Genomic DNA, 15156 nt, shown 5'->3' with positions numbered 1-15156 from the left:
TTGTCATAGGTACAAATCTGCTGACAGATGCCCTCTATAGGGGGATTTGAATACCCACCAGTCACCTGTTTGACGAGACCTCGGCGCCTCCTTTGATGTCACATCCTGAAGATAGGTCATCAATGTTTAATTCCCAGAACACCCCTTTCATCTCTCTTTCCAGGAAAGTGGTGGTAGATGCCCAATATTTCCAATGTATGTAGAGTAAGTGGTGTCCACACATCAGTGACCTTGTGACCTTTTGTCCACACACCGATCCTGGTATTGCAGCATCGGGCTATGGACAAGAGCGGCGCTGTTTCTAGGGGGGGAAATCAGGTTTCTTTCCAGTCTCGTGGAGCCTGTGCAGAGTGTACTGAATGCGTTCTGTTCCCAGAGGTGATCTATGGCCACATACATAAATAATCCTGTATGCCGTCCAGGTTTCAGCCGGGATGCTGGGTAATCATGCATCATGAATGGAGGCACAGAGGAGAGCGGTATTCGAGGGGTCATTAGACACGTACAGACCTCTCTGGTCTATGGGAAGGCAGAACAGCCCTGATTAGTAAAGTATAGACTAGCATGAAGTGTGCTCGGAGGGAGCCGGCCAGGACGTATCGTCGATCCTGGCAGCCGTACAGGTCGGACAATGTTACCTGAGAGGCGTCCTTGTCAGAATGCCTGAATTGTTCCCAGCACGCCGGAGCCAGCCAAGATTCTTCAGAAATCAAGCTGGCGTGTTTCACTGGAGGTCCCGGACCACGTCCTAGAAGGCACCCCCTGCTAGATTTATCATACATGGGGTTGGATTCGGATCAGATTGGCACTTAGTATTGAGCCGCATGTAATGTATAGAGCCCTTGCAACCATTGCTGTCCCTGCCCCAGGTGAGCTGAGGTGTTCACATGGCGGTATGGGGAATTGTCGGTGCGGATTCCACACTCGCAGGACCCTATACACGCTAGGCTGAAAAAATCTGCAGGTTTTAGGACATGCTGCATATTTCCAAACCTGCGCTGTACCCTTTAGGTCATAGTGTTCTTGAAGACTTGGTTCTTTGCAGTGCAAAGGGTTAAAGGGGTTGTCTGGGAATAAAATAATGATGAATAGGTCGTTAATATCAGATTTTATGGTAGAGGGTGCAACTCCCAACATCCCCCACGATCAGCCAGTTAAAGGGGCGCAGCGTTTGGGTCCTTCCTCGGCCTGTGGCGTCACCTCCGTTGATCACATGGCCTTTGTGCTGCTCAGTCCCTTTGAAGTGAATGGAATTGAGCTGCAATACCAAGTGCAGCCACTATACGGTGCATGGCGCTGTGCCTGGTATACTGTGAAGAGGCGGCAGCACTGCGGCCCTTTCGAGCAGCTGATTGGTGGGTTTGCCAGGAGTAGGCCCCCCCCCAGCCTCCGATATTGATGATCTATCCTAAGGTAAGGCATATTACAGATGCACGTCACACACATTTTTTAAAGGTTAAAAAAAACGTCCCAAAACGCTTTACCTTGATTTGACACAACATGAGACATGAGTGGCTGTCATCAACCAGTTTATTACATCCGACACCCGTCACCCACCCCGATCAGCTGTATGAGGAGACGGCACCCGCAGTGCACACGTGCCGTCCCCCTTCTCTCTTCCTGTTCACTGCTGCTGTCTCTGGTCTTTACCATAGAGAGCAGCCACGGACAGGAAGAGAGAAAGGAGACGACTTGTGCGCACTGAGCGTGCCATCTCCTCAAACAGCTGATCAGTGGGGGTGCCGGGTGTCGGACCCCCGGCATACTGATATTAATGACATAGGTGATCAATAGTAAAAGCCAGGACAATCCCTTTCAAGTACTGGCATGTGAATATTTGTGGGTGTTGCTTAAGAATTCTTATTTTCTTGCATTTATGTTCCAGATGCTCAACCAACTGATTGCGAGAGGGAGGTGTGGAACCAGGTCATCGCCGTCCTGCAGGAATCTGAGAGCATTCTGTCAGATCTGCAGGCGTACAAAGGAGCCGGACAAGAGATACGAGATGTATGGCCTCATCCTGCCCTAGAGTAAAAAAAATGTCTGAGTGCTGTATGATGGACGTGTTACAGCCACAACTCCCGGCCCCTCGTTGCTTTAAGCAGAAATGGACCTTCATAGAGCCCTATGGATATATAGATTATGTTCAGTAAAACCACAGGGGGCCAGGTTTTGCTGCCTAATTTTGGAAGTGTGAAAGTAATTTGAGCTTATTTCATCATCCATGTAATGGCAACGAGAACCGAATCCCCCCCCCCGCGGTCCTACAGAACCGATCCTAGATCACTTGTACGAAGGTCAATTTAGTTTTGTAGATCCAAGTGTGGGAGCATGGACCTCCAAAACGCAGCAGTATTCGGATTGTGTAAAACCGAGCTTAGGCCGTGTTCACACTTCCACATGAGCAATTCCAGCTGGGCGGGGAGAAGCTGGGTAGGAGCACCCGCCGATTAGCTGCTTGTAGTGCTGCTGCGGCCTCTTTGTAGTATATCAGGTACAGCGGCGCCCCTGTGTACAGTGGCTGTACTTGGTGTTGCAGCGCGGTCCTGTGAGTGGGGCTGTGCTGCGGACGAACAGATGGGATGTCGCCCACCACAGTGCTCGCTCGAGAGCTGCTGCCCCTTCAGGCAGCTGATTGTGGAGGTGCTGGGAGTGGGACCCCCGCTGATAAATATTGATGACCTTTCCTTTTGGGCCGGGGTTCTTTTTTATGCTTAATATTGATGACCTATCCTCAGGATAGGCTATCAATATCTGATTGGCAGTGGGGCCAACTCCCAGCGCCTATATAGCTATTCTGCTGTACCTCTGGCCTTAGGCTACATTCACACGACCGTAAGTGTTTTTGCGGTCGGCAAATTGCGGATCCGCAAATCACGGATAACGGCACATGGCTGGCGCTAAATAGAAAATGCCTATTCTTGTCTGTGATTGCGGCCAAGAATAGGACCTGCTGTATATTTAAATTAATGGGTCCGCAACTTAGCGGACCCGTTCATATGGCCGTGTGAATGCACCCTTAGAACTACATTGCTCTGTCTGTTGTATAGTGGCCGGAGCTGGTTATTTCAGTGCTGCTCCCATACAAGTCTCTACATAATGGACGGAGCTCTTTATTTCCAGTAACTGTTTGGAGCTGCTGCAGAACTGAATGGCAGCGGTGCCAGGAGTCGGCCCCTTCCGATTTTGATATTGATGACCTGTCCTAAGTCCTTTTGAAAAGTCCATTGAATACACGGCTGTGAGTGAAGACTAGTAGGGTCTGGAATAGTCGGAATGCTTGTTGACCTTCTGTAAAGCAGACCTGTTATCATACTGTACTTTCCCGTGTAAAGGCGGCATAGTATTTGGACAGGACTGCCGAAGTCTGAACAGTATTGTGCCATTTGGATGGTGGCACGTATATGTACTGTAGTCCATAGAGAGGGTTCTCTCTTCAGGATCCTCATCTCTTATCCAGGGTGGAGGGTGGCTACCAAGAGCGTCCTCCGCTCTGGAGGTCCTGTCCTGTATTACACAGACAAACCATTGATTTGAATGGCTGCTGTGTAATACCTAATTTCCCCTGTGGTGGCGCTGCAGGGAAAGTGAACACTTATGGATTACAGAATGTTGGGGGTCACAACAGGGTGAGAAGCGCTTTGTGATCACATTGTCAAGGCATGTGTCTAACCAGTAGGAATTGTCCAAAGCGGAGAGCCCCGTTAAAGAAATATGAATATTTGGTCCGGATCCAGTATACGATCACCATTGAGATTTTTAAATTCTGTATAATTTTAGGCTATACAAAATCCTAATGACATCACCCTTCAGGAGAAAGCCTGGAATTCTGTATGCCCTCTTGTCGTCCGGCTGAAGCGGTTTTATGAGTTTTCTCTAAGACTTGGTAAGTCCTGTCCTCCCTAGTCCAGTCTTCAGCACCTTCTGCCCGTCATATGCTACAAGTAATGGGTTAGCTTTACTGCCACTGAACGTGAATATGAATTCTACTAGGTGAAGATGGTCTTTACTATTCAGTTTTTTCTCTTGCATTTGCTGCAGTTTCGTTTGCTCTATTCCTACAGAAAAAGCTTTGCAAAGTCTACTGGAGTCGCTGACCTGCCCCCCATACACTCCTACACAACACTTGGAGAGGGAGCAGGCCCTGGCGAAAGAGTTTGCCGAAATTCTGCACTTTACCCTTCGTTTTGATGAACTGAAGGTAACTGCGATATGACTGCATGTGTTAAAGGGTTTCTGTCACAAGAATTAACCCTATTAAACTGGCTGACATTAGCGATGTGCTAATGTCAGCAGACCCTAACTCTCCTATTCTTATGCTTATTGATGCCCCCGTTACTGCACAATTTTAACTTCTATGACATGCTAATTAGGGAGGGTGGGGGGGCGTTGCTCCTAGAGGCTACGTTCGCCCGCCTCATGTCACGCCCTGCCATCCTTGATTGACAGGGCCAGCGTTCGCCGTCTCCTGCCGGCCCTGTGCACAGGATAAATCTCGCGCCTGCGCAGTCCCAGCACTCAGGGCCGGCAGGAGGAGACGAACGCTGCCTGGCCTTGTCAATCAAGAATGGCAGGGCACGATTTGAGGGTGGGTGAACGGAGCCTCCACCAGAATTAACCCTATTAAGCTAGCTGACATTAGTGATGTGCTAATTAACCTCTAGGTGCAGGGGGGGGTGTTGTTCCTGCTCCTAGAGGCTCCGTTCTCCCACCTCTGGCCACGCCCTGCTACACTAGATTGACAGGGCCAGGCAGCGTTGGTCTCCTACCTCCGGCCCTGTCTGCCATGTAAATCCTGCGCCGTCCCGTTCAGTATTCGGCGCAGTGAGTGAAGGGCGCTTGCCGGCTGCCAGATTCCTCACTGCACCTGCACGAGATTTCCCCAGCGCACAGGCCCGGCAGTAGGAGACCAACGCTGTCTGGCCCTGTCCACTAGTGTAGCCAGAGGTGGGAGAACGGAGCCTCTAGGAGCAGGCGCAACACCCCCCTGCACCTAATTGGCATATTATAAAAGTTATATTTCTGACGTAACGGGAAATAGATAAAAGTAGGAATAGGCTAGTTAGGTTTAGCTGACATTAGCACATCGCTAATGTCAGCTAGCTTAATAGGGTTAATTCTGGTGACAGAATCCCTCTAATCTGGCTGTACACATGAGATAACTACTGGCCGATTGCGCATTTGGCCAACAGCTATGCCTCCCAGTCCTCCCAAACATATCTGCTCGGCCAGGCATGTGTTCTGTATGAATGGGGAGAAAGCTACTGCCAGACTCCTGGTAGTGGTTATACGGGCTGTTCTCACTTCAGCAAATAGCATTTATTATGTAGCGAAAGTTAATACAAGGCACTTACTAATGTACTGGGATCGTCCATATTGCCTACTTTGCTGGCTGGATCCATTTTCCCATCGCATTATGCACTGCTCGTTTCCATGGTTACGACCACCCTGCAATCCATCAGCTGTGGTCGTGCTTGCACACTATAGGAAAAAGCGCCAGCTTCTCTGTCCAGGACCGTGGGAGCTGACATAGGCTGGTGCTTTTTCCTATAGTGTGCAAGCACGACCACAGCTGATGGATTGCAGGTTGGTCATAACCATGGAAACAAGCGGTGTATAATGCGATGCAAAAATGAATGAAGCCAGCAAAGGAGCCAATATGGACGATCACAGTACATTAGGAAGAGCCTTGTATTAACTTCCTCTACATAATGCCATTTGCTGAAGTGAGACAGCCCCTTTAATCTCCCTGAGAACAAAAGGATGGAGGGGGGGGGGCTGAAATCCAACATGCCCGCTCCTGATCTCCCCCGACATCAGCCATTGGGGGATACACATTCGATGGTCAGCTGACCCCTGAAATCGGCATAGTTTGGGCATCTAATTTGTATGGACAGCTTTACAGTCTGCACCTCACGTCAGTGCTTGTAATCTGTTTTCAGATGAGAAACCCAGCAATCCAGAATGACTTCAGCTACTACAGGCGGACGATAAGTCGTAACAGGATAAATAACATGCATGTGAGTATATAGACGTGACCAGCGCCTCTGATAGATCCGTGTCTTACGAAAGGATTATTCTGCTCGAGGGAGAACGAAGTGCTCGTAATAATCAGTGACTTTACATTTATTTTTTCCTTACTCTCATGTCTTACCGGAAATCCGAATGTTTCACTTTTAGCCTTAGGGCCGCTCATCTCTCCACACACTACTGTTGGTGCCTGTCTCCTTGTAGTATGTTCTGCTGGGATGCATTTTTGGAGACGTAGGGGTAATTTATCAAGATCGACACTTTTTCTGTGCTGGTCTGGATATCCCCTGCACTACTGGAGAATGCGCATGACTCATGACGGGGCGCCGGCAGTGCGACAGCTCTAAATTGCCATAGATTTCTGCTTTCATTTGCCCCAGAAAAGTGGTGTAAATGAAGATGGATTTGTCTTGGTGTTGGTCACGCCCCTTTTCCAGAGCGCGCGCTCCTGGCTATTTCCGGAACTCCCATAAAAAAGAATGGAGGGCGGCTTTGCTTGACCCGCACCTATCTGACATTGGTGGCATATCCTAGAGATATGCCGCCAATGTGTGAGATGGGCCAACCCCTGTAGTAAAATTTCAGTAACGGCAAATTGCATATATAAGAGCGATGCCACATGTGAAATCGTGCAGCTAGTAGATCCGTTGTGCCCTTGACTTATCGTACATAACGGTGGAATATCGTAGACCTCACATATGCAGCGACAGAATTATGGTTTCTATTCTGATTTCAGTTAGATATTGAAAATGAGGTAAACAATGAAATGGCAAACAGGATGTCCCTGTTCTACGCCGAAGCCACGCCAATGCTGAAGACGCTTAGCAATGCCACCACCAGCTTCGTGTCTGAGGTGAGTCTCTGCGCATCGTACAGTATAGTCATTCTATATTAGGTCGGCAGTGGTTAGGTTAATTTTTTTATTTTTTTCCCCCACGTAGAACAAGACCTTACCCATTGAAAACACAACAGATTGCTTGAGCACAATGGCCAGCGTGTGCAAAGTCATGCTTGAAACTCCGTAAGTTTACGATTTTTGGGAGCGTATGCAGGGTACAACGCGAATAGTGTCATGAATCCTTCTTTACCTACCAAGCCTGCATTAGTATAAAGGTCCTTTTAAGCTGCCCATGCATGATGTGGCCTGGCAGCAGGATTTGCATGCAGATCACCATTAAAAGGCTTGTCCGGGCTTTTTCTATTGATGACGTATCCTCAGGATAGGTCATCAATATCAGATTGGTGGGGGTCCGACACCTGGCACCCCCGCTGGTCAGCTCTCTTTCTGTCCGCTGCTGCTGTCCCGTAGACATACAGCGCAAAGCAGAAAGACAGAAGGGAAGTGGCACGTGCACACAGCGAGGGTATCGATATTGATGACCTATCCTTCAATTGCCAGGCTGGGCTGCACTGGTAGTTGAAATAAATAGCATGATCAGATGCTAGTCAGCAAGTACAGGTGTGTCTGGATCCTGCTACCAGGCAGCATGGTGTATTGGCAGCCTTAACGGGCAGATCAGCAAGCGATTGTCGGAAGGGAAGCAATCTCTTGCTAGCTAGTGGAGGAGACCACTGCTATTACATGCAGTGATTTCCTCTGCAGCATGGGGAAGAGCAACCGCTATGCCATCGCTCGTCCCCATGCTGTCTAGTGGTTTGCTGGCGGCAGATCGTAATTAGACGGCGCGATCTGCCTCCGGCAAGCGCTTATTATTATTATTATTTTTTTTTTTTTAAGCATGCTTAAAAATCAGAGTTGCCCGATGAACAAGCGTTTGCTTATTCGTCAGATCAGTAATCTGTGGCAGTATTAGGCCCCTTTCACACGGGCGAGTTTTCCGCGCAGGTGCAATGTGTGAGGTGAACGCATTGCACCCGCACTGAATCCGGACCCATGTATTTCTATGGGCTGTGCACATGAGCGGTGATTTTCACGCATCACTTATGCGTTGTGTGAAAATCGCAGCATGCTCTATATTGTGCGTTTATCACGTAACGCAGGCCTCATAAAAGTGAATGGGGCTGCGTGAAAATCGCAAGCAAGTGCGGATGCGGTGCGATTTTCACACACTGTTGCAAGGAGAAGATCGGGATGGGGACCCGATCATTATTATTTCCCTTATAACATGGTTATAAGGGAAAATAATAGCATTCTGAATACAGAATGCATAGTAAAATAGGGCTGGAGGGGTTAAAAATAAATAAAAAATAATTTAACTCTCCTTAATCCACTTGCTCGCGCAGCCCAGCTTCTCTTCTGTCTTCTTCTTTGCTGTGTGCAGGAAAAGGACCTGTGGTGAAGTCACTACGCTCATTACATGATCCATCACCATGGTAAAAGATCATGTGACGGACCATGTGATGACCGGAGTGACGTCACCACAGGTCCTTTTCTTGCACACAGCAAAAAAGAAGACAGAAGAGATGCCGGCTGCGCGATCAAGTTGGGTACCAAAATGCCGATTTTTCTCATGCGAGTGCAAAACGCATTACAGTGTTTTGCACTCACGTGGAAAAATCGTGCATTTTCCCGCAACGCACCCGCCTCTTATCCGGGCAAAAAACATGACGCCTGTGTGAAAGAGGTCTTACACTGCAAGATGATCGCTAATGAGTGTTCAAGTGATTATCGGCCAGTGTAATACAGCCTCTGCACGCAGGGAGATAATCTGCTGTACGAGCGCCTATTGAATCGTTATAGTGTTGATTGATACTTGTTACAGGCAGATTAACTTCCATTTACATGCAGCAATCATCAGGAGTATGCAAACTAATAAAGGCTTGAAATATCTCGCTTTGTATGTAATGAGTTTATCTCATATGTTAGTTTCACCTTTTAAGTTGCATTACTGAAATAAATGAACTTTGCATGACATTCAAATTTTTTGAGTTTTACCTGTATGTAGAAGCTTTGGAAACAAAACCGTAGGAAACTGTGGCACAGTTGCGATACTTCTCATTTTAGATGCATTAGGACCTTGTTGTGAAGGTAGATTTGCCCCTATTGTCTGTGAAGGGAAAACCCGTTTTAAGTAATTTGTATGGTCAGCCATATCAATCTACCTTAGGGCTCATGCATACGACCGTATTATGGGTCCGCTATTTCATTTCTACAGGTCCGCCAAAAATGTGGACAATACACAGATGTCATCCATCTGCTGTCCGCTTCCTTCTGACTGCTCCGCAAATTATAGAACTTGTCCTAATCTTGTCTGCGGAGACGAATAGGCAATTCTATTGGGAAAATGCAGCATGCACACGTCCGGTATCTGTATTTTGCGGTTCCACGGTTTGCAGACTGCTTATGTACGTGAGCCCTAAGAGTAATGTCTAAGGGGGATCTCGTAGAATGAGAATCTGTTTTGATGGAAGGCGAGATCCCAGGTCTAAAGATGTACAGCTCTAGACCAGGGATGCTCAACCTGTGGCCCTCCAGCTGCTGTAAGCTGTTCGGGCATGCTGGGAGATGTAGTTTTGCAACAGCTGGAGGGCCGCAGGTTGAGCATGCCTGCTCTAGACTATAGCTAAACTGTTTAGGCATGATCTTCCTCTCACAGGATGTCAGCCCTTTTTGCGCACTGTGTATGCACATACACTCCTACAAATCAAAACTGTAGGATTGCGGGAAGAGATCAGTTTTTGGCATGTAGTGCAGGTAAAAGTCAGAGGGGGAATTATTGGGATCCTGGTCCCTAACATGTTCTGATTTTATATAACGTTTCCCCCCCCCTTGTATATCCCCAGAGAATACAGCAGCCGGTTCAGCAGTGAAGACACCCTCATGTTCTGTATGAGAGTAATGGTCGGGGTTATCATTCTTTACGATCATGTACATCCAGTAGGAGCATTCTGCAAGACATCGAAGATGGATGTAAGCTGTCGTGTCACTGTATTCCTTCTGTAGTGTACATCACAAGACTGCCTGTGACTTGCCAATCACTTTGATGTCCCATCCATTGATCTCCTCTCCCTCCGCCACAGCGGTGTGAAGAGAAGCCACCTCTGTAGTTGTGCAGCAGCTACCGGTGTCCATGTAACAAAGTAAAGTCTTCATTTGTAATGCTGTGAGATGGAAATCCGCCCGTTCATACCGGACCATAGTACTTACCCCTTTATATTATGCTTACCCTTATTGTAGGGTGTGAGGATGCACCTTGGCATTAGGTATATATATTATTATATTATAGTCTAGAGATATAGAAGGTGATTCAAAAAAGAATGGTGCAAAATGATAGCCTCAATATTCAGAACTGAGAGAACATAATATAAACTTATGAACATGAAAATACACACTAGAGGACATTAAGCCGTGTTTGCGTAAGAACTTGTGACTCTTTTGAGCTTCTAGACGCTACTAGAAGGGGCCAGGCTTGGCACAGCCTGCCGTATTTACTATAACTTGCGCCAGAGATGCAACTCGGGCTCGTCTTACTCCAGCGCACAGAAATCAAGACTGGCGTATGGTAACGGCAGTCTTGATGAATCTCCTCCACTATCTATACACTGCAAATATTCAGTGTGGGCTCCCTTGGTGACGCTGCAGTAGTCCAGTTCTGCCCAGACGTGTCCCAGCATATCCTTGGATATCGATTCTTCCCAGGCTGTTCTGATCCGGTGGCTGGGGACGGGCAGATGCAGTGAGTTCTTGATGTAGCCCCACGGGATCCTATTGAAAAAAATTCAAAAGAAGGAACTGTAGACTTTGCGCCCACTCATTCCCCCCTGTGCTTGACGAGGGCCACAAGGGTTTTCTGATCCCCAGATTATAATATTGAGGAAATTGACCTTCTCTCTGAGGTGCAACGTCGCCTCATCGCTGAATACCCGGCCGGTCAAGGAATTAGTCCTCTTCCAATTGGCCCTGTCAGTTCTAAAGTCACTGCTTTCTGTTCGTGCAGTGCAGACGTTTTAGTAAGATGCACCGTATCGGGGTTTGTGGTACTTGTAGTGTCATACTAGTCAGCAACTTTCCAGGGCTATACGCGTACATGGCTCGAATCCTGTTCAGTCTCTTTCGAAGTCTTTGGGCGGCCCGGACCTTTTCCCATGACATAAATGCTCTTTCTATTTGAAGCACAATTACCAAATTTATTCACCATACGGTCACAACAGACCTGCAAATTCCTACATGCAAAAACCTTTTCTTTGAACCTTTTCTCATGAAGCGCACGGAGTCATAGCAACCAATGACACCGTGCGCTCCTGCTGTCAGCAGGAATCCAGGCCGGCATACCATGGACCGTTCACGGCCGCGGAACACGGCCGTGTGCATTCGGCCTTAGACAGCGCTCCGTCTGTCCCATCAAAGTAAATGGAACAGCAGACTGATCTGCACTGCATTCTCTAGATCCCTGTGGTCCCAGCAGTCAGACTCTGGCATCCGCTATGTAGTACCTATCCTGTAAATAGGCGAGAAGTCATTTTTCTGGGATAATCCCTTTAAATCCCTCATCCTCTGCTGACCATGTCCCAGGAAACTGCAGGAAGTATCTGACTGTTGTGGTTGCTTGAATGTGTCAGAATTTCATACGCATGCTCATGTTATTTGATATTTGTTTCAGTGATTAAAATTGAGTTTTTTTGGGGGGGGTTTCATTGATCTATTTTTTTTTTTCTTGCAGATGAAAGGCTGTATAAAGGTTTTGAAAGAACAACCCCCAGATTCTGTGGAGGGCCTATTAAATGCACTCAGGTACCACTTATGTCTACACATCTGAGCTTTTGGGTTGCAGATTCAAATTTGAGATGGACTTGTACATAACATATGATACACAATGAAGGACGTCGGGAACTCACAGCGTGTTATTGTGTATCCAATGTACTAGCTCTATAGATGGTGCTTGGGGCATCCAGATAGACCCAAAATGCATGTGATCAAAGGGTCTCAGAGAAGAGATCATCAGTGTGCCCCTTAGTGATCATCGGTGAGGAAACCTGACAGTAATGCTGGATTTACACGGGACGATTATCGGAAAAAAACTTTCCTACGAACGCTTGTTTCCATGAATTTCCGGGCAGTAGATTGTGTTTTCTAAGCAGCCCTCTGCTACCTAGAAACGATGCAGCTGCATGAGGATGGGGAGGGCAGTAGCCATCGCTCGTTCTTATACTGTGGCGGTAATCGCTGCATCGACACAGTGTAAATGAACCTTTTTAAAGGCATCCTCTGGATAGGTCATCGGTATCTAATAGGTGGGGCTCAGACACCTGGGACCACCCGTGGATCAGCTGTTTGAGAAGGCATGGGCGCTTGCAGTAGCACCATGGCCTTCTCACAGCTTTGCCTAGACCAAGTGACGTCATGTACATCAGTCACATGGCCGAGGTGCAGCTCAGCCCCATTGAAGTGAACGGGACTGAGCACGATACCATGCACAGCCGCTATACAATGTGTGACGCTGTGCAGGGAGAAGGCCACAGGAGTACCAGTGCCGTCTCCGAGGGTCTGGGGTGTCTGATCCTGAAGAGAGGAACCCCTTCCGCCCTCTATTATCACAGAATTTCCTAGTAGGGTATATGAAGATCTTCTTCTTTTTGCTGTTTCCCACTGCAGGTTTACTACAAAGCACCTGAACGACGAGTCAACTTCGAAACAGATCCGAACGATGCTTCAGTAAAATCCTGCACTTGAAGAGGATTCTTTTACTGACCTCAGAAGATGTATATGTTTACATAATTTAATACAGATTGATGTTAATACTTATGTGTATTTACATAGCCATTACCTTTTCGTCACTGAATCTTCGACTTACACACTTGTCTCGTGCTCTTCAGGGGCCCGCAGTTTGCTGGGCGGTGAAGGCACATGAAGGGTAAATTAATCTGACTGATTTAGCACAACCTTACATACACTTTATTATTATTATTTAATTTTTTTGGACTTGCTAATTGAACAAATTGTATTTTTTCTTTTTTTTTCTTTTACCAAAGTGCTTAAACCATACTTTAAAACTGTGTGCATTGATGGGTTGTATCTGCTGTTGTGTTTTACTTGTCGGTTTGTCCACTGATGCGGTTTTAGGCACTGTTGTAGTGTTTTTTGTTTATTTTTATTGTAGTATTTATTTCATGTCCGATGTCAAGTCTGCGGCCTTAAAGTGTATTTCTCCAAAAAAGTCACCAATAATAGGCCTCATTTAACATTTATAGAATCCTCATCCTAGGGTGACCACTGATGGGGCTGCCATTACAGTTTCCACAGTGGTTGCAATCCAGCTTTTCTGAACCCCAAAATGAAAGTTAAGTTATGCAAGGATGCTGCCCCCTACTGCCCTCATCATATATAACCTCACATATATGGCTTACCTCTATGCAGGAGGCTGTTAGGCGGTATATGGAGTCCCTGTGGCTGCCTACTGCGTGCTCTTATGGCACTGTGGTGCTTTTAGCCGAGCGTAACTCTGTAAAAGGCAACTCGTGGGTCATTCCAAATAACCTGACAGTTAAGGCTCCATTCAGACGTCCGTGTGTCTTGCGGATCCGCAAAATACGGACACCGGCAATGTGCGTTCCGCGGACCGCACATTGCCGGCACTTAATAGAAAATGCCTATTCCTGTCCGCAATTTCGGACAAGAATAGGATATGTTCTGTTTTTTTTTTTTTTTTTTCGGGATCGGAAGTGCGGGTCCGCATTTCCGGATCCGGGCCGCACATCGTGCAGCCCCATAGAAATGAATGGGTCCGCAATTGCGGACGTGTGAATGGAGCCTTAATCCTCCTTGTATTATTGGTGAAGCATGGAGGTACAGTATGGCCCCATTCGCTTCACCATATTACGGCACCATAGAACTTTGTAGAGAGACTTGTGGTTTGCAACCCTAATAAACCTGTAACAGTAGCCATATTGGTTGTCACTGGTTTCCCAGGAACAGATATAACTTTGGAATAGCATTTTCCCACACAGCTTGGCGGAGAAGGACAATTCAAGGTTTATTCCCCGAGTTATTATTATTATTTTTTGTTTGTTTTTTTAATATGTATTATTAGAAGAAAATGCTCTTTTAACACCTTTAGTCGTTTTCTGAGGCCAGGTAAATGTAGATAAATGATGGAGAAGATAGTGTGCACTGGAGACTTTAGATATCTGCGTTCACCCTCCGATGTAGAATACTGCGGCTTTTTATGCTTCCCCTCCCCCCCTTTTTTTTATTCTAAATTCTTATTCTTTTGTGGCCAGTTTTGACGTGAAGGTTGGCTGATTGTTGACCAGTGCTGCTAACAGATGTCTGCTTCTATTGTACTCCGTTACAGAGCATGAGTTAACGCTCCCTATACAGTATACAGAGTCCCAGATCTTCTATATTAATGCTCTATCTACAAAGTCCCTTTTATAGAACTCCCTAAATGCTACTCCGTTGCAGTACCAAATAAACTGAACTGTAATAGACGTCCCTGATTTTTAGTTTTCCGCTTTTTTTTTTTTGCTTCTAAAGGCAAGTATAATAATGACATTTGTCCCCATGACCGTGTACCATCATATGTGTTGTTTTTTTTGGGGGGGGGGTTTAACTCCTGAGAGACTCTAAAGTTTGTCTTCATGGACTTCTGAGTGCTTTGTGAACTTAAAAGGGGCTGTCTCTCTTCAGCAAATAGCATTTATCATGTAGAGGAAGTTAACACACAGCGCTTACTAATGTATGGTGATTCTCCATATTGTCTCCTTTGTTGGCTTGATTCTTTTTTTTCCATCACCTTCTACACTGCAATCCAGCATTGGTGGTCGTGCTTGAACACTTTAGGAAAGTGGTAGCCGAGACTCAGAGTGCAAGCATGACCACCGCTGCTGGATTGCAGGGTGGTCGTAATCCCTGGAAATGAGCCGTGTATAATGTAATGGGGGAAAAAAAGAATTAAGCCAGCAAAGGAGGCAATATGGACAGTCATTAGTAAGTGCCTTGTATTAACGGTCTCTACATGATAAATGCCATTTGATGAAGTGAGCCAACCTCTTTTTAAAGGGGTTGACTAATGAAACCCGCTTATCTCCCTTTCACAAGATAGGAGATGCGTACCCGATCGGCAGGAGTCCCGCTTTTCCCGTTTGAAAGGAGCGGCGGTCCTGCATGTAGACCTGTTGCCCCATTCATACTGGAGAACTGGACCCAGTTATTGTGCTCAGCAGGCA

The 15156-nt window shown here is 46.8% G+C and overlaps 1 protein-coding gene across 2 annotated transcripts in view; it reads left to right on the top strand.

The window, feature by feature from the left end:
• CYRIA (CYFIP related Rac1 interactor A) overlaps window positions 1-13578 on the top strand; it is a 69282-nt gene extending 55704 nt beyond the window's left edge. For both annotated transcript variants that reach the window (XM_040427356.1, XM_040427357.1), the window contains exons 4-12: window positions 1886-2007; window positions 3781-3886; window positions 4065-4201; window positions 5943-6020; window positions 6767-6883; window positions 6972-7051; window positions 9775-9901; window positions 11652-11722; window positions 12584-13578. In XM_040427356.1, coding sequence (XP_040283290.1) covers window positions 1886-2007; window positions 3781-3886; window positions 4065-4201; window positions 5943-6020; window positions 6767-6883; window positions 6972-7051; window positions 9775-9901; window positions 11652-11722; window positions 12584-12647 — 902 coding nt within the window. In that variant the 3' untranslated portion in view covers window positions 12648-13578. The remainder of the gene's footprint in view (window positions 1-1885; window positions 2008-3780; window positions 3887-4064; window positions 4202-5942; window positions 6021-6766; window positions 6884-6971; window positions 7052-9774; window positions 9902-11651; window positions 11723-12583) is intronic.
• The last annotated feature ends 1578 nt before the right edge of the window (window positions 13579-15156 follow it).

This window comes from Bufo bufo, chromosome 4, assembly GCF_905171765.1.
Source record: "Bufo bufo chromosome 4, aBufBuf1.1, whole genome shotgun sequence".
Lineage (NCBI taxonomy): Eukaryota > Metazoa > Chordata > Amphibia > Anura > Bufonidae > Bufo > Bufo bufo.
Note: the sequence above shows the minus strand (reverse complement) of the source record. Positions and strands in the feature narration are given on the sequence as shown.